General features: G+C 45.6%; 4 protein-coding genes across 5 annotated transcripts; 1 reads left to right on the top strand and 3 right to left on the bottom strand.

Annotated features, from left to right (window-relative positions):
- Positions 1–3,533: 3,533 nt before the first annotated feature.
- On the bottom strand, positions 3,534–13,035 carry cops8 (COP9 signalosome subunit 8). Its single transcript, XM_083682695.1, has 7 exons — positions 12,917–13,035; positions 12,531–12,601; positions 12,348–12,396; positions 11,884–12,016; positions 5,493–5,600; positions 5,262–5,324; positions 3,534–4,235 (listed from the first exon to the last, which is right to left on the bottom strand). Exons 1-7 carry the CDS (start codon positions 12,986–12,988, stop codon positions 4,156–4,158), a joined length of 576 nt encoding a protein of 191 aa, XP_083538821.1. The 5' UTR covers positions 12,989–13,035; the 3' UTR covers positions 3,534–4,155.
- On the bottom strand, positions 7,850–9,501 carry trim63b (tripartite motif containing 63b). Its single transcript, XM_083681358.1, has one exon. The coding sequence runs from the start codon at positions 9,419–9,421 to the stop codon at positions 8,363–8,365; it is 1,059 nt and encodes a 352-aa protein (XP_083537484.1). The 5' UTR covers positions 9,422–9,501; the 3' UTR covers positions 7,850–8,362.
- Positions 13,036–13,104: 69 nt separating the features above from the next.
- faima (Fas apoptotic inhibitory molecule a) lies at positions 13,105–17,589 on the top strand. The gene is made up of 5 exons (XM_083681472.1): positions 13,105–13,245; positions 13,829–13,991; positions 14,208–14,436; positions 15,989–16,038; positions 16,226–17,589. The coding sequence occupies exons 2-5, from the start codon at positions 13,878–13,880 to the stop codon at positions 16,373–16,375; spliced, it is 543 nt and encodes a 180-aa protein (XP_083537598.1). The 5' UTR covers positions 13,105–13,245; positions 13,829–13,877; the 3' UTR covers positions 16,376–17,589.
- A 712-nt stretch (positions 17,590–18,301) lies between these two features.
- Positions 18,302–23,851, bottom strand: parp9 (poly(ADP-ribose) polymerase family member 9). 2 transcript variants are annotated; one of them, XM_083681303.1, is made up of 8 exons: positions 23,734–23,851; positions 22,050–23,021; positions 21,721–21,942; positions 21,251–21,469; positions 21,054–21,126; positions 20,431–20,915; positions 19,979–20,141; positions 18,302–19,732 (listed from the first exon to the last, which is right to left on the bottom strand). In XM_083681303.1, exons 2-8 carry the CDS (start codon positions 22,992–22,994, stop codon positions 19,440–19,442), a joined length of 2,400 nt encoding a protein of 799 aa, XP_083537429.1. In that variant the 5' UTR covers positions 22,995–23,021; positions 23,734–23,851; the 3' UTR covers positions 18,302–19,439. The 2 variants fall into 2 exon arrangements, with proteins under 2 accessions (XP_083537429.1, XP_083537430.1); XM_083681304.1 differs by lacking the exon at positions 23,734–23,851 and having other exon boundaries at positions 22,050–23,678.
- Positions 23,852–24,070: the final 219 nt, after the last annotated feature.

The raw sequence follows: 24,070 nt of genomic DNA, 5'->3' as shown, positions 1-24,070 counted from the left end.
CTCCTGTAGTGCCCTGTGTCATCACTGCTGTGGTATGCACCATGATGTAACACACACACTTCACCTTTGACCCCTGGAAAATGTGACCTCATTAGAAAGTGCCGGTGGCTGTGGGTGAACATCTGGATGAAACGGCGTGAGGTCGACCTGCCTACCTCTGTTTACTGTTGTTGACACACACACACACACACACACACACACACTAATGATACACACACACACACACACACACACACACACACACACACACACACACACACACACACACACACACACACACACTCACACACACACACACACACTAATGATACACACACACACACACACACACACACTAATGATACACACACACACACACACACACACACACACTAATGATACACACATACACACACACACACACACACACACACACACACACACACACACACACACACACACACACACACACACACACACACACGTCGTCAGCTGAGAACCCACCCTCTCTCTCTCCATATGTCTCCTAGATCAGGTTCACTGATATAACTTTCTCTGTCTCCATCTGGCCTGACCAGCCCTGTTGATACAGTATACATCTATAAACATATGCTGTATATGGATGCCTCAGGGGAGGCTGGTGGAGGTAGAAATCGGAGGACAGGCTCATTGTAATGCGTGGAATAGAATGAGGAATTATATCAAACACGTGTGTCTGATTTCTTCTGCCACCCACCACCACTGTGTATGTGTGCATGTAAATGTAAATGTATGCCTGTCAGACATGTTTGTCCATATGTGCCCTTGGTCAGGTTCAGCCTCATGGCCCAATATAACTCTCTAGCCCTTGGCCCGTGTAGGTGACATGCTCTACTGTGTGTGTGTGTGTGTGTGTGTGTGTGTGTGTGTGTGTGGTCCATGCTGTGTCAACGGATGCCTGGACATGTTGCTACACGTGTCGGTGTATGCTAACAAACACACCCTGCATCGCACACACACACACACACACACACACACACACACACACACACACACACACACACACAGCTGCTGCACGTACAGTATCAGTGTGCTTGCATTGCTATACATACTGACTAGCTATAGGTACATACCTAGCTGGGAGCCATAGGGGACACCTGGCAGGTGGAAATATCATGACATTTGATAATAAAACAGGAGTCTTGAAAAAAAAAAAATATATATAGTTTATTATATTCTTATAATCAATAAATATAATCAATATAATAATAATCAATTATAATCAATATAACCAGAGAGAGATTTTACTTTCATCATTAAAGCCTTATAATAGGTCACTTCAATAAAACTACACAACATCTGCTTCAATCAACCATGTCATGATGATTATCTTTTTTGTTCAGTCAGACACTGTTGGATGATTATGTTATGATCAGGATATACACCATGGATGATTATGTTATGATCAGGATATACACCATGGATGATTATGTTATGATCAGGATATACACCATGGATGATTATGTTATGATCAGGATATACACCATGGATGATTATGTTATGATCAGGATATACACCATGGATGATTATGTTATGATCAGGATATACACCATGGATGATTATGTTATGATCAGGATATACACCATGGATGATTATGTTATGATCAGGATATACACCATGGATGATTATGTTATGATCAGGATATACACCATGGATGATTATGTTATGATCAGGATATACACCATGGATGATTATGTTATGATCAGGATATACACCATGGATGATTATGTTATGATCAGGATATACACCATGGATGATTATGTTATGATCAGGATATACACCATGGATGATTATGTTATGATCAGGATATACACCATGGATGATTATGTTATGATCAGGATATACACCATGGATGATTATGTTATGATCAGGATATACACCATGGATGATTATGTTATGATCAGGATATACACCATGGATGATTATGTTATGATCAGGATATACACCATGGATGATTATGTTATGATCAGGATATACACCATGGATGATTATGTTATGATCAGGATATACACCATGGTCATTTGTGGGGATGATGTTATGATCAGGATCAGTATTATACTCCTTTATGATTTGGTGTAAAACTAGAATGACTATGTAGTAACGGTACGAATCAAGATAGTCAGGTATAACCTTGTGTGATTTAGAGGGAACATGTGCAGGTGAACAACAAGTGGCCATGGTGACCCCATGACCTGGGGGACCAGGCAAGAAATGCAGGTATATTGTCATCCACTTGCTTTCCCCTTTGCGTTCAGGTTGGCGCCGGGTATGCCTGGCCCCTGGGCTCTGTCTGTTGGTGGGGACAAGCTGATTTAGGTGCAAGGCCACCCTGACCTAAAGGGAGGGGGGGGCTTATATTGTTGAACTGTATGTGGGTTACTAGCCTTGAGAAGAGCTGAATATAAATATATATATAAATATATAAATATATATATTTTGCAAAAACATCTCATTAAGATGTTGAGATTGAGAGATTGTGTACAGAGAAAAAAGTCCCTGCGTGTCTTCTTTTATTTAAAGTATTAAAGTTGGGCCCAAGTGATTTTCCTTGCACCCGAACACCATGTTCTGAGATAAACCTCTCTTCCCACGATATGTGTGTGTATGATACACTCCTCCCTCCCACCACATAGTGTGTGTGTGTGTGTGTGCGTGTGTGTGTGTGTGCGTGTGCATGTGTGTGTGTCCGTGCATGTGTGTGATAAACCTCTCCTCCCACCATGTGGCCTCTTGTTTGTGTCTCAGAATGAAACCAGATTTTATAGTTTTACGAGCGTTTCTATTTCCTCTGCCGCGAGATGTCAGTTCCCTGGCCTGTTCCCCAGCCCTACCTCTTCTGGAGAGGGGATAAAACCCTGACAGACAGGTGACCTCTGACCTCATTGCCCTGACAGAAAGGCGACCTCTGACCCCACAGCCCTGACAGACAGATGACCTCTGACCTCACAGACAGGGCCAGACAAACCTACGGACCACTGTTATGTGCAGGTTACCATGACAAGTATTGAACATCACCAGTCGGAATTCTAGATTTTTTGATGTCAGACTATAAACCAATGATGTACAAGTGTTTGTAAATGCTAGTTAATCAACGTAGCACACCTATAGATAGTCTACCTTCTAGACGGGAGCACACACAATGTATTAAGATCAGGGGAGGCTGGTGGAGGTAGAAATTGGAGGACGAAATCTACCTCCACCAACCTCCCCTGATCAAGATGCTGGAGATGGAGATAGCTATCTCTGGTGCAGTAGCCTACTTGTTGCACATGGTCCCTTACAAACAAATATAATAAAGAACCAACAAATGAACAAATATAATAACCACAAACAAGCAAATATAATAACCATAACCAAACAAATATAACAATTAAACACCAGTGTTCTCGGCGACCTAATCAACCTACTGTATTTTTAATCCACATGAACAAAATCCTCATCATAGCACACAACCATGGGAAAGCTTTGTTATAAAAAAAAGAGGACATCCAGAGATAAGACACAGACACCCAGAATTAGAAACAAACGGAAATATTTATTCATGAGTGAAAAGTACTGTACTTCAAAATGTGAGGCCTAAAGATGGAAGCGTATGTTGGAGCGAGGCGTTTCACTTCTCATGTAACGTTCGTCACACGTAGATGATACTGTATCTACACGTGCCGTTGACACATCCAGATATGAACTGGACATGGGGAGGCCTGCCAAGAGTTACTGTATCTGGCACCTGGACCATTTAGATTGAAGGCAACCTTTTAAGGTTCAGAGAAGGCCTTGTGTATAGTTGGTACAGTGTATCTAATATTACAATGATCAGATTTACTGCTGCAAAAAGCTGCTGCAAAAACTTGCTGCAAAACCTACGACAGGTTTAAAAACCTGTAGTTCCACGTGAATCAGGTGGTTAAAGAAACTCCCAAAACAGTATAATACAACATCATGAAAGGGAAGGAATTCACAAAGGAATATGGTACCAGCTAGTGAGCAAAATACAGTTAACACAGGTCAAGGGCTGAATGTATGTGTGTGTGTGTGTGTGTGTGTGTGTGAATGTGACTGGGGGAGTCCATCTAGGGTCCATCCCAGCTTAAGGAGGAGGGTGTCCTCCTCAGTGCAAACGGCTTGAGGAGGAATTCTTCAGTTCTCAAGGAAAGCCACGTAGTCAGTGAGTCTGGCCAGCTGCTGCTCGTTAGGAACCAGAGAGACAGGGGGAGGATCTGGACAGAGAGAGAGAGAGAGAGAGAGAGAGATGAGCAGGGGGATTCCTCAGAGCCAAGTTCTCTCTCTCCTGTATTATCTCCCTGTCAGAGCACAAGGGAGACTCAGCATGCTACAGCTCTCCTCTCCTCTCCTCTCCTCTACCCAACGGCTAGTAAAACACCACGATACCCATCTGGACATGAGATCATCTCACTCACACCCTCTCACACCCTCACACACACACACACACACACACACACACACACACACACACACACACACACACACACACACACACACACGACATGGAAACAATAGCAGGCCTATCATTTCTATAATCATCACATTACTATTAATAGCGAGGCTACTGGCTGCTTGTGTGTAGTGTAGTGTAGCCTCGCGTAGCGCGGCCTAGCGGTGAACATGTGCGCCGCAGATGTCCACCATGATGGTGGACTGATTAGAGAGAGAGAGACTGCTGCACAGCCCAGACACAACATAAACACAACACAGCCTACACAATGTTTACATCAATAAATATGTCTATAGCAAGTTTGATCACTGGCCACCCACCGGGCCTGTCCTCATGTAGGGAGAGAGGGATGAGGTGGAGAGAGGGGAGGGGAGGGGAGAGGAGGAGGGAGGGAGAATGGAGATGATAAGGGTGAAAGAGAGTGCATGTCAAAGAGTGACGGGGGAAGAGGGAGAGAAAAGAGGGGTAGAGGATCTTCTCCAATGGGACAGCCAAAAATTTGAAAAAAAGAAACAAGAGCCAGAGAATTCAGGTGAGAAGGAGGGGGGGGGAAGGAATGAAGGGGTTGGGGAGAGGACAGAGGGAGAGAAGGAGGAGAAGTGACAGGCCAGTGTCTAAGAGAGAAATAAATGACCCATAATTCAATGCTCTGGCCCTGGTTCCCTGGAGCGGCCTATCAGCACAGGAAGAGGGCGTGATAGGCCAACTCAGGAAGCGAGGAGAGGCTGGGGCAGAGGACAGCAGGCTGACAGGACAGGAGGGAGAGAAGAAGAACAACAGCGTCACCTACCTGGCTTCTGAGGCATTACCATCCTGGTGGCTGGATCAGCCTGCCATCCTTGGCTCACCACACCTGGGGGGGGGGGGGGGAGTGAGGAGGGAGAGAGAGAGAGAAAAAAATTGCTACTCAGCCTCAATTGTAATCTCAGTGGATGATTCTGAATGTGTAAAACTAGGACCATAACATGTTGGTGTTGTGCAGCCAGAGAGTAGAGAGGTGTAGACCCCTGCTCTGCCTCACCCTTCACCGCCTCCTCCACTGAGTAGCCTACGAAGGCTGCAAAGTCCTCCGCTGTGATGGAGGTGTACGCCTGGGCCACCAGCCCATACGCCCGCCTACGGGTGCTCTCTGCGGGGGGGAGAGGGAGACACATGTGAGCATAGGGACTTGGAGACAGACAGTCTCAGTCCACTTATTACAGTAGAAAGCTTTATGTAAACTGCAGCACAATATGGTTTCCCTGCCCTACTTTAAGAATCTAATTGACTAGAAAATAAACAACTTGTTCTCCGGCGAGGGAGAGATGGAACTACATGTAACAGAGTAAACACAGAAGAGACATACTGGGGCCATTTAGGGTTAGGGTTAGGGTTAGGGTTAACCCTAACCCTAACAGCAGGGTTAACCCTAACCCTAACCCTAAATCAAATAATTCACTCAGTAATATTAGGCTTCATGTAGACTGTGTGTTGTCTGGCCCAATGTTCAACATCAAACACCCACACACACACAATTAAAACATGGAAATGCCTTTCTCAGCATGATGGTGGAAACAGAGGTTGGAAAATCTAAGAGTCCAAAACAAGCTCAGAGTGACTCAGTCTAAAGCCACCTGCTCCTTGACGACATCAGCAAACCCTCTCACAGCTGACAGCTAACCTTAACCCTCACACACAATCACTCACACACACACACACACACACACACACACACACACACACACACACACACACACACACACACACACACACACACACACACACACACACACGTTTGTTTGCTGCTCCGACAGGTCTTATGTACTAGCCTGAGGTTACGGCCTCGCTGCTTTATCACCTAGCAACAGTCTCTGTGTACCAGCAACAACAACCCCCCGTTCACGGCAACACCGCCAGTGATGGTAACAATAACAACCGGGATGAGAGGAGACAGCTGGAGGGTGGGTTTGGTGGGAGGAGGGGAAGGACAGTCTAAAAGTTCTCCTTTCTCCTACACATAGTTTCCTGTGGTGGAGGTTGAGGCCACTTAAATGAACAAAGTGATGTTTCCAAGCAATCTATGGGCATGATGTCATATGGCTGGAAAAGTGAATTGCAAAAATGTGTGTGTATTGATTCATATCTCTATTTGAGAGTCCAGTGGGTGGACAACCAATTTTACAGGCATGGGGCCGATATTGGGCCGATGGGGACTATTCTGTGACTACTGCATGCTGTGAATACTGTAGGGACTACTGTATGTTGTGACTACTGTAGGGACTACTGTATGCTGTGACTACTGTAGGGACTACTGCATGTTGTGACTACTGTAGGGACTACTGCATGTTGTGACTACTGTAGGGACTACTGTATGCTGTGACTACTGTAGGGACTACTGCATGTTGTGACTACTGTAGGGACTACTGCATGATGTGACTACTGTAGGGACTACTGTATGCTACAGACTACTGCGTAAAGCCATGGAGGCAGATCACCTCAAGGGGATTTCTGTAACATGGTCGCCTGGTGTGTATTTTTACCTCGGCCTGTGGCCTGCTGACCGTACGATAGGCAGCTATCCACAGATGACTCACATGGCACCCCGCCTACCCACCCGCCTGCACCCTCTACATACCTCCCCTAACCTCCTCACACGTGAGAGACTAAAGGGACTTTCTTGACCAGCATCCCTTTTACAGCCCAACTAGGTCAAAGCCTAACCCTAACACATTTTAACCAATTCGGAAATTCAACTTGAGTTTGCTGGTCAGGCGACAGGCCCTTTAGCTGTCCCCTCCTCACACAGGGGACACGTCAATAGTCTACTTTGGCTTCCTTCCACTCCTTGATGATGACGAGTAACTAAGAAGAAGAAGGAGAAGACTCTTTATTTGGCCATGCAATCAATTCTCATGAATTGTAGGAATTTGACACGTGCACACCCCTCCCGAGACGAGACAACTCACACCACACCCAGAGGAAGCCACTCTAGACTATTGAGAAACACGGCAGGCACTGCTGGGGTTGTTGAGCAAGGCGGTCTGTGACAGTGGAGGGGGGGGGGGGGGGGGGGACAGGACCCCCACCTGCCCTTCACTGACACTCTATATCAGGGCTCTGTCGTTTCTCACCCTCTCGCCTGTTATAAATAGACACCAACTCTTCACCAGCGAGGCCTTGGCAAGCGTGCTTATTTTTAACCTCCTCATCCTGCCAAGTCAACAACATGTTGGGACGAACCCGGAGTGAAGGGTCCCTCCAGAACAGTTAAACTGTTTTCATCTTCAAACTCAACTCAATTTTCTAGACGCACACGTGTTTTTCTGGACGCACACGTGATTTTCCTGTGTCGTAATGACAACCCCACAGTAAACAGACGCACATGTACAGGAGGCAGTTTGAAGCTCCTTTATTTCAGCTCCCAGTGAAGACAGATCATTCTGTCACCAGTTTAAGTGCACACAATCTTTTCAAGCTTTTATCAATTTGATACAACCATAGACATCCTAGATTCAGATGAGAAATCACTACACACCAACCTAGTCCCATCTCTGTCTATCTACACATGACAAAGTGTCTTCAGGTATAAACAATCGGAGTGGACATTCGACCTACAGAACGACATTACATATATCAGCATAAACGTGATACCGAAATACAAAAGTATAAAAAGAAACATTATAGTTTACAAAATGGCAAAGTTTGAATGAGTACAAAAAAGAACCACTAAATATTGCACTCATAGCTAGGTTTGATACCCAAACCTCCTATTATAAGATTCAGACCTAATGTCTTCTTCCTTATTCCCACTTCTCTCAGGAACTCAGACATTGCAACTAGAGTCCCTGCCAGTAACGTTCAGGTTAAAGAACCTTCTTAAGTACATAGTTTATCAAATTTTGAAGTTTTCCATCACTCTTCTTCCTCTTCCTCTTCCTCTTCCTCTCCTTCCGCATCCTCAAACTCATCATCATCAACCAGTCCAAAGTCCATCTTAGCCAGCACGGTCTCCACGTGTTCTGTAGAGAGGGTGAAGTGGTCCATCTTCTCAAAGCCAGGCTCAGGCCTCTCCTCCCCCAGCGACCCCTTAGCTGCGTCCTTGGTCTGGGTGATCAGGCCTTTAGACGCCAGAAGAAACTCTGCCGCTCCGCTCTGCTCCAGCGCCCTGACCGCTGTGTCTGTCAGCTCCGAGCCAGACTGCAGCTTCTCTCTGTAGCGCTGGGCCAGGGCCCGCAGAGCTGCCACCTTCTCGTCCTGCTCCTTGCCTATCTGCTCTAGCAGCAGAGCCTTGCGCTCCTCCAGGACAGCGTACAGCAAGTCGAAGCGCTCGCCCAGCCCCTGCTTGGCCCTCTGGGAGTTGTCTTGCACCGCGCGGCACGATTCCTCCATCTGGTTCAGCAGGGCCTGTAGCCGCGCGTTCCCCGCCACCAGGGCGTCGATGGCGTTGCTCAGTTCGCCCTTCTGGGCCTGGTAGATGCTGGCGAGTGGGGACACCTCACAGTCCTTGTGCTTGCCGAACACCTTGCACATGGAGCAGGTGGGTATCTGGTGGGTCACGCAGTAGATGTTGATCTTCTCGTCCTCGTGTTCCAGACACATGGGCTCCTTGGAGTCCTTGGGCTTCAGGGGGGTCTCAGCCCCGCCGCCCCCGCCGCTCCCCTCCTGCTGCTGCTTGTAGAGGTCGATGATGTTCTCCACCAGCAGGTTGCGCTGCAGCCCGTGGACTCCGTGACGGTCCAGCACCACCTCGAAGCGGCAGGTGGGGCAGCGGAAGACGCCGCCAGAGAAGCGATAGGGGTTGCGGGAGTCGTAGAGGTCGCTGGCACAGCCTCGGCACAGGTTGTGCTGGCAGGGCAGGATGACCACGGGTTTGGTGAACATCTCCAGGCAGATGGGGCAGCTCAGCTGCTTCTCCAGGCTCTCCATGGGGCTGGGGGGTCGCACCACCGACCCTGTCCTCTGGACGTCCATACTGAGGGATGGGGGGAGGTTTCTCCTTACAGCTGAAATCCTGAGCTCCTTTAGGGCTTCTCAGACCTCTTCACAGTGGGTAGTGGGAGATAGCTTCTCTCTCTACAGGGTTAGAGAGTTGGTGCTATGTAAGCTCTTCTCTGTGGTGTCGGCTGCTGCTCCGGAGGGCGTAGGAGGTCTAGCTAGATAATGTCTGTTCTGAAGACAGACACCAGCAACCCTGTCCTTTATACCAAGCCCTCCACAGCCCCGACATCCGATCCGAAATCCCCCCCCCCCCCCACGCCATCACCACCCAAACATTCCTCTTTGCTTGTAGGCCAAGCTCTATTCTGAGAAAATGGCCCCTGGCCCCCCGCGGCTGCCACGTGTCACACTCGGAGCCCTGTACCACCACCCCTCGGGCAGTGACAGTGGGAGGGAGGAGAGGAGGGGGGGTGTATACTGTATGAGCAGAGATAAACAAGGCCCATGTGACAGGCCCAGACAGTCACAACTGAGACATACAGTTCTTTATGGATCAACAACATGCTGTGTCAACACACCCCTGACTTACATCTAGCTCCAGGATTTCCAGGAATATTGTGGGACTGAGCAAAATTTTGCTTGATAAAGTGGGACTACTTTTCTTGTTTGTGGGCCAAAATTAACCCACTCCTGACTGTGTTTACCACCAGCTGTCAGGCTTTCCAAGGAATACCTTGGGACTGAGACTAGTGGTGGGGTCAATATTAATATCGGTTTAGGATTGTTTATACTTGACTGTCCCTCCTAAAGACTTCTTCATTCCCTTCATTATACAGTTTCTCTACTGTAAATAAAATTTATTTATTTTTAAATAAAGTAATTCTTCCTTCTTCTAGTATTGTGACTGCCAATGGCCCCTGGTCCTAACATATATTTATTTTTTCTTATGATGACTGATGTATAGATGACTCACTTACTTGAGACAAATGTACTTGTTGTAAGTCGCTTTGGATAAAGGCGTCTGCTAAATGTAAATGATGTGATGATGTGATATTTTCCTGCATTGATTTAGTATTTTATTAACCCACCTCCATCCCCCTTCGGAGGACAAGTTTATTCTTTATTTTACAGGTTGTGTGTTTTTATTTTTAGTTTAAGAAAAACATGTTTTACACATATTGGAGCATATTCAGTACACAGCATCTAATTCTTCTAACAACTCAATTTTCCCAATTAGAAAGTCTCTTCATAGGTAGGCTTATGACTAAACTTTTTGCTTTCATAAAATGAAAACGACAGATCTTGTTTTCACACATTCAATAACAAACAAATGTTTATCTCTTCATATCTGCAAACAAATTTATTTTGCATCTCGTGTGTTACCCAATAATCTACAACAACAAAACAAGTCACACCCAAACGCCTCCCCGCGACATTTGGTTGGATTTATTACTATTACACAACGTGAGTGTGGTGGGACAGTAGGCTCCTGGTCTCTCTTCCCTGGGGGGTCTGGACTAACTCCTGGGAATGTGTGGTACTGTGTGTGATCACAGGGGGGGGGGCGGGGGCAGAGGGACCAGGGTGACCAGTAGGCGTAGGCTCTCTCTGGTACATTCTACTACCTGTTTGAGTCATAGTCCGTTCTATAACCCTGTGACAATAAGACTGTATGTAATATTAGTCATCTATGACTGCAGTCATGTCAAACTTAACAACGACCGGCCGCAATCATTGATTGGTTGGTTAGTGAATGGAGGCTATCTAGCGGTAGCTTGCTAGCATCACTGAAGATTGAATTCAACAAGTTTGTGTGAATGAAAAGAAAGCTGGAGAAAACAAAGAAAAGTGGTCCTGTGGCTGGGAATCAAACAAAGCTCACCTTCTTCGTTAAGCTCTCCTGGCTGGAAGTATTCATAAGGATGCACTGAGACAAACTATCCTGTGTAAAATACAGGCAGCCTTTGTTTACTAGCTAGCTAGTTAGCTTTGTTTGTTAACTAGCCACTAGCCTACAGGACAGTCTGACTTCTGCTACCCTACTTTGACTGCAGCTGTTCTCAACCATTAATTATGTCATCGGTAATATGAAAGCCAAATATGTGTGTTCTATCTAGAGAACATGACACCACAGCACACAGGCTGCGTGTAGGCTACACAGAAGTATGAATAATCACGCATTTGCTCCCTCCACCACCACCTCACAGCTGGGATTCAATATACTGTATGTAGTGTGCAAGTGGCACCCCCTGGTGGGCATCAACAATTCTGAATGTGCAACGTATTCGAACCCAGGTGCATAGAACAAAGTAGAATAGAGAAGTGCAAGGGCTATGATAGTCGGGTAAGGCGTTATATGCCTTTCTGTCTGTCCCTTGAATACATTTTCTTGAGTAACCGAGTGCTCCTATTTTCTATTTTTTTCAGGGACAGTCCCATTGAGAGCATCGTCCTAGAGGGTGAGAAAGTGTTCCATGCACAGATAGAGTCAGTACCTCTCAGAGCCTCCATGACAGGCAGTATGCTCTCAGACCACTGGTGGGCTGCGATGGCTGTGTAGATCCCTGGGAAGTCTCTCTGCCATATGCGCTGGCCCACCGCCCATACTGCTGTCAGCTCTGGGTTAGCCTGCACACACCAACAACATCTCTGTTCATTAGAGCTGCACAGTATGACAGGCTGTCACAGGATAGATCTTGCTGTTAGTGAATTATCATTTAGAGTACTTAAAAGTACATAGTATGAGTATATATATATATATATATATATATATATATATATATTAGTACATAGTATGAGTACCTATTCGTGCATAGACATAGAATGCACAATCGTACCAGCAACAACCACAATAAATGTTATGACAAAACAAGGGTCAAACAAAGCTGTATGTCATGAAGGGATTCAGATGAACCAGAGGTTTTCAAAACAGCAGTGGTTCAAAGAAAGCCCTTCTCACCGATTTAATGGCTTGTGGAATCCTCTTCCACAGGTACCGGGCATTATTCCTGTAGAAAGGGAGACAATAAAGTCACAACATCCGATACATGAACCCAAACCAAGTCTGAATGGTGGTGGCAATTCTCACAACTCCATTGGTTTGTTGTGCTTGCTGAGTAGGCTACACCAAAACCTGACTTACATGTCATTGTGCAGCAGGTAGAGGGACAACAGCTGGGCGTAGACTTGAGGGGTTGCAATGCCACCTGGAGCCTGGGGATAGAAGTAGAGAATTAGCCAAGCTAATATTCTGGCCAGCTAACCATCGAGCTGCAGTTTCTACACAACAATGTCGTTCTGATTTTAGAATAACTAACACTTACATGGCTAGCTGAGTTCACATTTCAATTGACATGACAAGCACACAGCATAGCAGCTAGCTATTTGAAATGAAGCAGAATATTGTAAAAGTTAGCTCGCTAGCTAGCTACGTCGTACTTCGCTAATAGTAGTAGCTGGCTAGCTGCAAGCTATCTAATTTGATAACAAAAACAACACTGGTTAGTTAAATTACAGGGTAATGTTTACCTCAAGCTCCTGTGTTTCGCACTGCTCTAATAGTTTATCATGATTTTCATCCATTATTACTGCAGCAGGCATAATGTTTGACTGACTACAGTTGCTAATGTTGACAGGTGGGTGACAGCTTGCTGCTTCACTTCCGGGTCACGTTTCTGAGCATCCTCCCCACGTCGTTGTCATAGTAACTGCAAAGTCGTTGTTGCTGGGCTGACAGTATCACAGCAAGCAGCAGTCTAGAGAGCCGACACTCAAAATATCCAGATATCAGATACGCTATCTGTCTGGTGGATCCTGCCTTTTGTAGTTCATTGTTACGCTACTGTTCATACGAAAAGGTAAGGTAATCAATGGACAACAATGATATTAGCTAGCTAGTTAGCGTAGCTAGCTAGCTACGTCATTTGTTTATTCATCTGACAGATTATCTGGTTGCCATGCGTTTGGCCTGGCTAGCCATCTAACATATTCTATAACATGCCTGGTAGTGGTTGGTAGTAGCAGTTGATGCTGACACAAGTTAACCTAGCTCGACCAGCTTGCTAGTTAGTTACCTAGCTAGCTGATACAGTGATCATTCAAGTAAGTTCAAAGACTGTGCCATCAAAAGTAAGCCTCTTACTGTCAACTAATGCCCATTAGACTTACAGATAGCTAGCTACCAGGACACGCACACGCACACGCACACACTGGGGTAGCTAGCAGCACACTCTTCTTTATACCGTAGTTGCCACGGATTGACAGCATTATCAGCTGCCTGTGTGGTCTTGTGGGGTTGATTGACTCAGTGTTTGGATAAGGTTGCTAGTAGTATTATGTTGTAGCTTGTAGACTTTGTAGACTGTTTGATGAAACCACTGGCAGTGGTGAGTGACCGCTGAGTGACCCCTGAATAGCCCGTCTTGTGTGTGTTGCCCCTAGAGAGACCTGCTGCCCCAGGAGACCCCCCTCTGGAGAGGAAGAGGACAGCATGTCGGGCGACCTGGTCGGGGTGTGGGAGGTGGCTCTGAGTGATGGCATCCATCGCATTGAGTTTGAGCACGGCACCACCACTGGGAAGAGGGTCATCTGCATAGACGGGAAGGTGAGCTAACAACATCAATACTTTCTTGACTAACTAATATCACCCTGATCAGAATTTAACTTAGTAAACAAGCTCATCTGTTATGCTAGTGTCACTATCAGCGACACACACATATCTCAGACACTGGTCTCTTGGCCCAGTGACCAATCATCGTAGCGTATGTCATCATCATCATCATCATCATTCTTCTTCTGTTTGATTGGTTGTGTACACCAGGAAGTGATCCGGAAGGACTGGATGTTCAAGCTGGTAGGGAAGGAGTCGTTCAACGTGGGCGGGGCTGAAACCAAGGCCACCATCAACATTGACGCGGTCAGCGGCTTCGCTTACGAGTATACCCTGGAGATCAACGGCAAGAGCCTGAAGAAGTACATGGAGAACCGCAACAAGACCACCTCCACCTGGCTGCTCAACCTGGACGGCTGCGACTGCAGGGTGGTCCTGGGTGAGACACACCTGCCTTTCTCTGCCCCCCCCCTCGCCTCTCTCTGTCCATTCCCTCCTGCCTTCCTTTGTCCGTCCTCTCTCTTCAGCCCTGCTACAATACTGTAGAAATACATCCCTGCATCCTTCCTTACTTCTTTTGTTTTCCTCCTTCCTTCCTACCTTCCCACCTTTCCTCCTTCCTCCCTTCCTTTTAAGTAATCACTAATTTAACATGATGAGATTGATCAAAGCTACGGTACCTTATCCAACCTGTATGACTTTGACCTCTTGAGTCATGTGATGGATTTCCTCTAGGGAGGGGGAGGGGGGCAGAGTGCTAAGAGTAGTATAACCCTTACCAGGGTTCCAGGGGAGGCTGGTGGAGGTAGAAATCGGAGGACGGCCTCATTGTAATGCATGGAATAGAATGAAGATTTGTGTTGGATACCGTTCCTCATTCCATTCCATTTGTTACCATTCCTCATTCCATTCCATGCACGGTACTATGATAGAGATGAGCTGGGCTGTTTGTAGCAACAGTGCTTCTCTGTCTCCTGTCAGATCTGTTATATGAGGGCAGGGCTGATCTCTTGATCTGCTTAAAGCCCACACCATCTCCAGAGGTCTTATACCATCTGAACGCAGCAGGTTAATCTCTCTCTCTCTCTCTCCCCTCTCTCTCTATCCCTCTCTCTCTCTCCCTCTCTCTTTCTCTCTCTCTCTTTCTCTCTCTCTCTCTCTCCATACCATCTCTGCTGCATTCTGATTGGTCCCTGGCTCACAGGAACCAGTAGGCCAAGGTGTGTGTGTGTGTGTGAGGGTGTGTGTGTGAGGGTGTGTGAGGGTGTGTGTGAGGGTGTGTGAGGGTGTGTGGGTGCGACCTCTGGCTCTGTTCCAGATGTGGCTCTCTCCCAGCCTTTGTGTTCTACCTCAGTTCTGATGATGTCACCTGTTCTAAGAACTGCGTGTGCGTGCGTGTGTGTGTGTGATTGTATAAAAGGATTGCATTGTATTTGGCAGCCTAGTTGCTGTACTCAAGAGAAGAGTGTCACTAAGCAACTGGGTGTTGAAAAGCTGGGTATTTCCATGACCTTCGCCCCCCTGGAAGTAATTGAGGCAGTGTTGTTATACACAGTGCTCATAAGCAGTCATGGCACTGAGAGATAAACACTCTCACCTGCTCTCTTGGCCATGTCAGTGAAAGTGATACTGAGGGATACTGAGCATGGCACAGAGGAGGGCAGGGATGGTAGATAATGCAGAGGCTCAACACACACACACGTACACACACACACACACACACACACACGTACACACACACACACGCACGCACGCACACACACACACACACACACACACAAGCTACTCTACCCCACCTTAGGACAAGCTACTCTATCTTAGGACAAGATACTCTACCTTAGTTACTTTACCTTAGGACAAGATACTCTATCTTAGGACAAGCTACTCTATCTTAGGACAAGATACTCTACCCCACCTTAGGAATACTGTGATCTCACTTCCTGTGTAACCTGACACCTGGCTCTGATGTTCTCTTCATCTCTCCTCCACAGAGAAAGACACCATGGACATCTGGTGTAATGGAGACAAAATGGAGACAGCGGTGAGCATCTTTGTAATGATCATACAGCTAACCACAAGAACTCTGTTGAAGTCACTCATGACATAAAGGAGTGATTGACCCTGGGGAACCTTCTGATGTTGGATGTATGATTGGATGTTTCTTGTACCAAAACATTCTCCCTCTCTCGTCTGTGTGTGTGTGTGTGTGTGTGTGTGTGCGCGTGCAGGGGGAGTTTGTGGAGGACGGGACAGAGACACACTTCACACTAGGAGACCATGACTGCTGTATCAAGGCTGTGAGCAGCGGGAAGAGACGTGACGGCATCATCCACACCCTGCTAGTGGACGGCACAGAGGTCGCTGAAACCACAGAGTGATGTGTGTGTGTGTGTGTGTGTGTGTGAGAGAGAGAGAGAGTACCTGTGTGTGTGCATGCGTGTGTGAGAGAGAGTGCCTATGTGTGTGTGTGTGTGTGTGTGTGAGAGAGAGTGCCTGTGTGTGTGCGTGTCTATGTGTGTGCGTGTGTGTGCGTGCATGTGTGTGTGCGTGCGTGCGTGTGTGTGTTGCCAACTCTCCTGCTGTGGCCTGGAGTCACCTAGTGTCCACCTCTATCTCCCAGCGAGCGGTAAAGAACCTATTCTAAATGCCTGAAACTGATAGTGTAATATTAAAGGACTTTTATAAGCTCTTAGAATGAGAAGAGTCTGAGTTGGCAACCAGTGTGTGTGTGACACAGTGAGGGAGTTTATTAGAGTGTGTGTGTGGGGCACTTCGTCAACGCAAGGCAAGTCTTTGCGAATCAGGGACTGAATAGCAGAATACCTAACCCTTTTTTATTTCTTTGTGCCCTGGGATAATTCACTGTGTCAAATTGGTTTTAGAGCCATGTGACTGTCTAGTAATGAACAGCCATTGTACACATCTATCCCCATGGGCATCAGCCCTGCTGTAACAGGTCCCATCACCTCCTCTCGCCTCTCCTGGAGATCTGACAGGAGTGGATAGGTCCTAGCAATGTGCTAATAGCTCTATCTCGTCCTCTGATTGGCTGAGTGAAAGTTCCCCCACTTTGCTTCCACCTGTCCAGTCCTGTCAGATCGACAGGAGTGCCTAAGAGAGTGAGGGGTCAATTTGGAATTCAGCAATATTGTGAATCTGGTCTGATAGACGTTATTGACCGTGGGTAGAGGTAGGAGCAGCCATGGAGGCTTATAAAAGGGAAGAATGTCTTATCTTTAGTAATCGTCACATTCCAGAGAGTGCATTGTTGTATGTTAGATCCTTTGTACAATGTTGTTATCTACAAGATTCACAGTCCATGCAGCTGGCTTAGAATAATGCAATAATGTGCCAGTAGTGGTTGGTGTGTGTGTGTGTGTGTGTGTGTGTGTGTGTGTGTGTGTGTGTGTGTGTGTGTGTGTGTAGGCTGCGTGTAGGCCGCAACATGTAGACAAATTAATTGTGCTCGCTGAAGTCAGTACAACCAGTCTGTAACCTAGCTAGATAGATGTTACAGTATGTTTCTTGTGTTGATGATGAATAGATGTCGGTCCAAAAGCAATTCTCTGACTGAGTCAGTCCAGGCTGGTGGGGGGGGGGGGTCCCCAGGCTCTGGGGACAGAGCGTAGTAGGTAGGGGGAACATATGTAGTAAATATGTCTCAAAGGCTGAAGGCAGTGGGACTGGGCTTTCATGGACAGGTTCTAATGTGATTCTGATGATTACAGAATCAACTGTGGTTTTGCCCTCTGAACCTAAGGGACAGGTGTATGTATTGTAAATGAAAAGAGCATTGTATGTATTCAGGAACAGTTACATATATACACTGTGTTTGTATATGTATATTTTGTTTTACTTGTCAAGTGTTTCTACATGTTTGTAATACTGTATGTATATTTTGTTCAAAAGTTACTTACTATTTTATTAAATCTAAATGGAATTTCACTCTCTCTTCCTTATTGTCTTCATCTGGAATGTCTAAACATCTGTGGCCTGGTTTCTCAGACCTAGATCAAGACTGGTCCTGGACTGAAGACCATGCTCAAACACAATCTCCATCAACAGTGCATTCTAGTGCAGGAGGAGGCTTTATCAGTGTTCAGGAAACAGCATCTTTATGAGGAAGTGTGTGTTTAGACATTTGAGTGTCATAATTGTGTTGTTGTCAGCTGAGGAGTGGAGCAACACCCCCTTACCTAGATTAGATAAAGTGCAAAGATGTGATCAGAGATGCAAGAGCTTCAATCAAATGGCTTAACCGGTTTATCTACATTCATTGTGAAAGACACAACAACATAAGCCAGTCGGGTTAAAACAATTAAAACAAAATGATATATTTATTTGTTGTTATACAAGGTGGAATGTGTCAATATCAAAATGTAAGCTGTTGCATTCATGAGTGTTTTTCTCCATAAGGCACTTACATTCTCTACAGCATTAGAACTGTCATTCTCCACAGTATTTCTCTAACTCACACTTATTGGCACATTACAGTGAACCATTCCAGAATACACAAATACAATTCAACCATGACCTGGTTTATTGCCATGTTCTCTGAAGGCAGGTGCAGAGACCTAATACTTCATCCAGCACAACAGAAACCAGACGCCTGCTTCTATAACAATCTGTTCCTTATTAGAGAGTGTTCATCTTTCACACCACGTACAATATTGTCAGCATTATCAATAAAAAGTATATTACAAACCCACGGCTAAATAAAGAAATCAACATATCCACTCAAACTCTCGACAATGAGTCAAACCATTGACAATGAAGTAGAAAATAAAAAAGATCTGTCTGACCAAAATAGCGTAGATCAGACCATGACTGAACCCCATAAAGATCAACATGGTGCTTCAAAAACAAAATCATTTCAGAATAATTTTCTTCTGTATCCACCCAATCATTTCCAGGCTCTGATTATAGTCAGCCTTTCCACGCCGTAAAACTTCCAACAAGCACCGTGTCTCAACAAATGCCTGTCTCCAATAATAACCAAACCACTAATGATATTGAAGCAAATCAGCGCTGGTCCTAAAAAAAAAAAAAAAAAAAAAATGTTTAACAGTATATATTCTCTGTTGATTTTACCAGATTATGAAAGCGAAGCATTTAATTCCGACTGCTGCAACATTACCGGTAGCATAAGTAGGCTGTTATACAGTGTGAAGTAGGCTGTTATACAGTGTGAAGTAGGCTGTTATACAGTGTGACAGGCTCTTTTACGGCTTTGTATGGAAGCAATAATAACTGACCATATCTATCAAAGATTAATCTGGTTTTGACTGATTTATTGTAGGCTAATAATGTTGATATAATGTTGGAAGATATTAGTTCTCAGTATGGTATATTGAGCTCTGTCATGTCCGGGGGGGGGGGGGGGGGGGCTCTCACACTGTGTCTAAAGCAAATACATGCCCTGGCTACTAAGAGACATTAGTATTAGTATTTATTTGCCGAAAGTTTTTTGCAGATGACCAGGTATTCAGGTAGGGCTTGGTGGCCATTGAAGATGACACAGGTGTCTTTCCCCCCTGTTACACAGTCGTACAGCGCGAACGGATCCGAGCCGTGTGATGGCGGCACAATCAGGTCAGGTGAACCGCGGGTGGAGGACCCCGTCAACACCTGGGCCTCTATGAAGTACAGGTACTCCTCCTCAGCCATTTCCTTCCACAGCTGCAGCGCTCCACTCACACTGGCACTGAAGTAGATCCCTTCTCCATACTTCTGATCTGTGGAACACATTGGCCCATGCTTACACCAACCCTATGCTTTTAAATCCACGTGGGGGGATTGAACAAGAGGTGGGACACAGTGAAGGTATAAGAGAGACAGGACTATCATGTAATGCTGGTGTAATGTTTTACCCAGCAGGGAAGGGTCTGTGCTTTGTAAACGTGCAAACTTGCATAGTGAACTATGTAATGAATTTCACAGCTACTTTCTACACACAATGGTCTTGTAGTCTACACTCTTACCAACAGGTGGCGCATACTCCCTCTGGCAGCCCACCCTGCAGACCAGGTCACAGAACTGAGCAGGCAGGCGCTGGAACATCCTCTGGCCTGAACCAGATATCTGGAGCTGCTGCTTCTTCAGGTCAAACAGCTGCTTCAGGTGCTGGTTCTCCACCCTCTCTATCTTAAACACAACAACCACCACCACCTCACATGAAACATACTGTTGAAACTAATATTCATACCATTAAAGGCCTTAAATCTTACTGTTTACAGTGACCACAACAGCTCATCATTTTCTATATTTAAGAATCTATAATTTTATATATATATTGACTGCCTAGTATTAAGAACCATTCATAAGTAGTTATTATTCAATAACCGTACAACTTCAACTCTTCACTATTTAGATAGTAATAGAGGCTTGGATGGAGATGGACGCCATAGTTGTGTCTTGTGTTAACAACACTCACCCTCAATATCTTAAGGTCCCTAAACAAATAACGCCTGTTTTTGTATTCAGAATCAAACTCGTCAACAGGCTTCCTGTGATAAGGGGAGCTGCTGGTTGATTGCAGTAGGGCCATGGTGAGACTCTCCTCCTCCTTAGCAAACTCCTCCTGCACCTTGCAGCACAGGGCCTCCAGCTCTAGCACAGTCCCACTGATGCCTCTCCGCTCCCCATTGACGATCAGTTGAGCACGGCTGCTCTGGAAGACCACATCGATGGAGACCCTCCACTTGGCCTGGAGGGACAGCAGCTCTTCATGCTCCCTCTGACCAAAGCGCATGATGAAGTTGTTTTGAATCGAGAGGTGAGCAGGAGGGCTGAGGACACCCTGGATCCATCGTTCGGCCTCCTTCAACGTCTCTACAGAGGCGCTGCTGAGCTCGATATGAGGTGTGACAGTCTCCCTCGTAGCTCGGCTGTCAGGATGCCTGTCTGTGTACTCAAATCCTTACAGATTGGAACGAGAAAGAATCATTTCGTTCAAAATCTAAATGCATGAATTGATAGACAAATATATAAATATAACATATAATAATAATAATAATAATATATCACTTGGCCCACTTCTTTTGACTGAGACTTTACCTTGGGTGGCAGTTTTGGTAGAGCCAGAGTGTTTTCCTGTGTCCTGAAGATATCTCAGTTTTTCTTCAAAGGCCTGTGGAAACAATTAGATTATGTATATCGGGAGAATTGGTAAAATCCCATATCAGATTCAACTTGGGATCTATTCATATAGTACACATTAGAGATACAGCTCTTTGCTCAACGTGTGTAATCACCTTCAGTGTACTTATGTCAGTGGGGTAGATTACAAAATACACATCCATCCTCTTTCCTTGGAACTTGTTGGCAAAGTCTGCCAGCGCCCGAGTCATGATCTTAGCCACCTCCTGTTTCTGGAACCCCAGGTTCCCTGTACCGATGGCAGGGAAGGAGATTGAGCTGTGCCTACATTTAGATGCCATCATCAGACATTTCATTATCACATCCTCAAGGACCTGGGGAAACAAAATGTGGAGCGGCTCAGTTGAACCCTCAGACCTTTATAAACCCTGTATAAACCCTGTATAAACTGTACATCAGAACTACAACAACATACCCCATCACATACGCAGAGCAGATATGTGAAGTGAGTGTGTCTTAAAAAGGATTAGTTCAGTTTGATACAACGGTCATTTCCTTTATCCATTCCATGAAGAACTCACGATAACAAACAATGGCATTATGAATCAGAGTAACTTAATGATACCTTTTTGGCTGAGAAATCTTCACTCCGTACACACACTGTGTGGTACACCTCTTTGGCTTTTAGCAAATATCCCTTGGTGACAAGGACCTCTCCAGGGGTCGCTTGAGCTTTATGTTTTATGTCATCTTGCATTTGGCTGCCAGCTGCCTGAGAAATTGCTTTGGAGATTTCCCCGATTGACAACCTTAGACTCTCCGAAGTTGTGTTCACAATTACATCAACCTGTTTAGAGAAAGACATGGAACATAGATGGAGTGATCACAAAGCATTTGATGTTAAGCTTGTATCACACATTCTCTTATAAGCACATACATAACCTCAGGTCTTACCGTCTCTTTTTCAATCTTCCCTGTTTTAAGGGTCAGATTGACATTCCCAATCTGAACTGTCGATATTTGAGGTTTGGTAAAGTTTTCCCCATGGCTCCTAGCTGCTTGACTGTGCAAATTGGAGCCTTTCCCCTGGCCCTCGGCTGAATTTAATCTTGTCCCATGGTTTGCAGCTGTGTGATGATCTGATGCCAGAATCTGACGGCATGCTCTTGTCATCTCTGCGACTGACGGCTCGTCATGGTTGACCAGGCGAACCTCCAGTGGCTTGGCTGCAACGTATCTCCGCTGCTCTTCATACTTTTTCAGGGTTGTCACAATGATGTCTGCACACTGTGGCAAGGGGAAGTTGAACAGGCCAGAACTCAGGGCAGGGATGGCCACTGACTGCAGTTTCTCGTCCTCAACTCTTTTAAGGATGTTTTCAACTGCCATCTCCAAGGAAGGAGAAGCTTGCTTAACCGTGTGTGGTGTTGGACAATATGGAAGTTCTGGACCCACAGCATGGATTATCTTCTTACAACTTAGAAACCCAGGTTCGGTGACAATAGCATCTCCTGTTTTCAACTTTCCATATACTTGTATATGTTTGTTACTCTCTCTCTGGATGTCTGGGCCTCCAGCATCACACAGTGCTCGAGCCAGACCTCCCCCGTGTTGAAGATTCTCATTGGCTGCATTGACCACAGCATCCACTTTGTGAGTGGTGAGATCGTCCTTCCACACGGACACCTTCAGGCTCCAGGACAGCTGTATGGAGAACCTCTCCTCAGCAGGTACGGGGCGCTTCCTGGATGGCCCTGCACCTCTCGCAACAACATCTACACCATGGAACACAGCAGTGCAGCCAAACTTACTCTGCAGGGCCTCGAGCAGAGCAGGGCCACATTGCCCCACAATGTTCACCATGCCCTCATCCAGTGGGATCTTCTCTGACTTGGCCATTGCTCACACCGGCAGTCCAATGTTATTCTGCAAAGAGAGAGAGTGTGAGTTAGGTTTCATATCATACCAGTCATTCAAACGCATGAATTACACTGAATGGGCATCTAGGCACGTGACAGTTTTGCACTTTAGTTGTGGATTAGTTCAGAAACAAAGAAAATGTGTATATTCAATTCTTACAACAAGCACAGAAATTGCAGGGCGTTTTAGCGATGAAACGTGCCATAATGGATTTTGGGATTTTTTTCATGAATTTGATTCAGTATACAAAAATGTCCACAGCCAACTTAATTTGCGATGTATCTGTTGGTGCGAATGCCACTTAATGACAATTTCGTCGACCTTGGTGCGAAAGGGACAACAGTAAGTAAGGAAATGTTAGTTAAGTTCAAATGCATCTGAGGACGCTGCGCACGCAAAACAGGCACCTCTGAATGATGCAGGTGTGTCTGGTACAGCAGAATGGTCGAAGTGGAAGTATTTCAGACACATGAATATGCACTGTAACCTTCTCCCTCGAATAATTAGTTACAATAGTATATCACGAATTTCCACCACAATAAACTGGAGCGCATTCGCAAGCTGGAGTTAGCTTAGCTACGCTAGTATGACTTCACCAACACCCTGAACACACGGAGACAAGCGAGCCGCAGACGTTGAATGCGAGCAGAAATTATACTGTCAAAAACAATCGTTTCATCAAATGAAGACACCAACACATTTTGACTAAAATACTCACCTGACACCAGCAAATGTTTCAAAGGGCAACTGACGACAGTCTTTTCAAACATGGAATTCTCTAACAAGATTGGAAAGCGAAAGAAGAAAGTAGCTAGCCTGCTTGAGAACATGAACACGCCCCTTTCGATGTTTACACTGTGTCGCGTTTGACGATAACACAAATAAGGGTTGATTAGATACTCTGATGTACATTTGCTACAGTCAAAATATCAGTAATTTCACCACTAAATGTGTGTATAATACACATAATTTGATGTATTAAACTGTACGTATTTTGGGTCAGGATCATTTGCACTTTTTGTTTTTTCAATGTCGTAAAAAAAAACAAAAAACAT

Source organism: Argentina silus, assembly GCF_951799395.1.
Source record: "Argentina silus genome assembly, chromosome: 12".
In the NCBI taxonomy this organism is placed as follows: Eukaryota; Metazoa; Chordata; class Actinopteri; order Argentiniformes; family Argentinidae; genus Argentina; species Argentina silus.
This window is presented reverse-complemented; position numbering and strand designations above follow the sequence as displayed.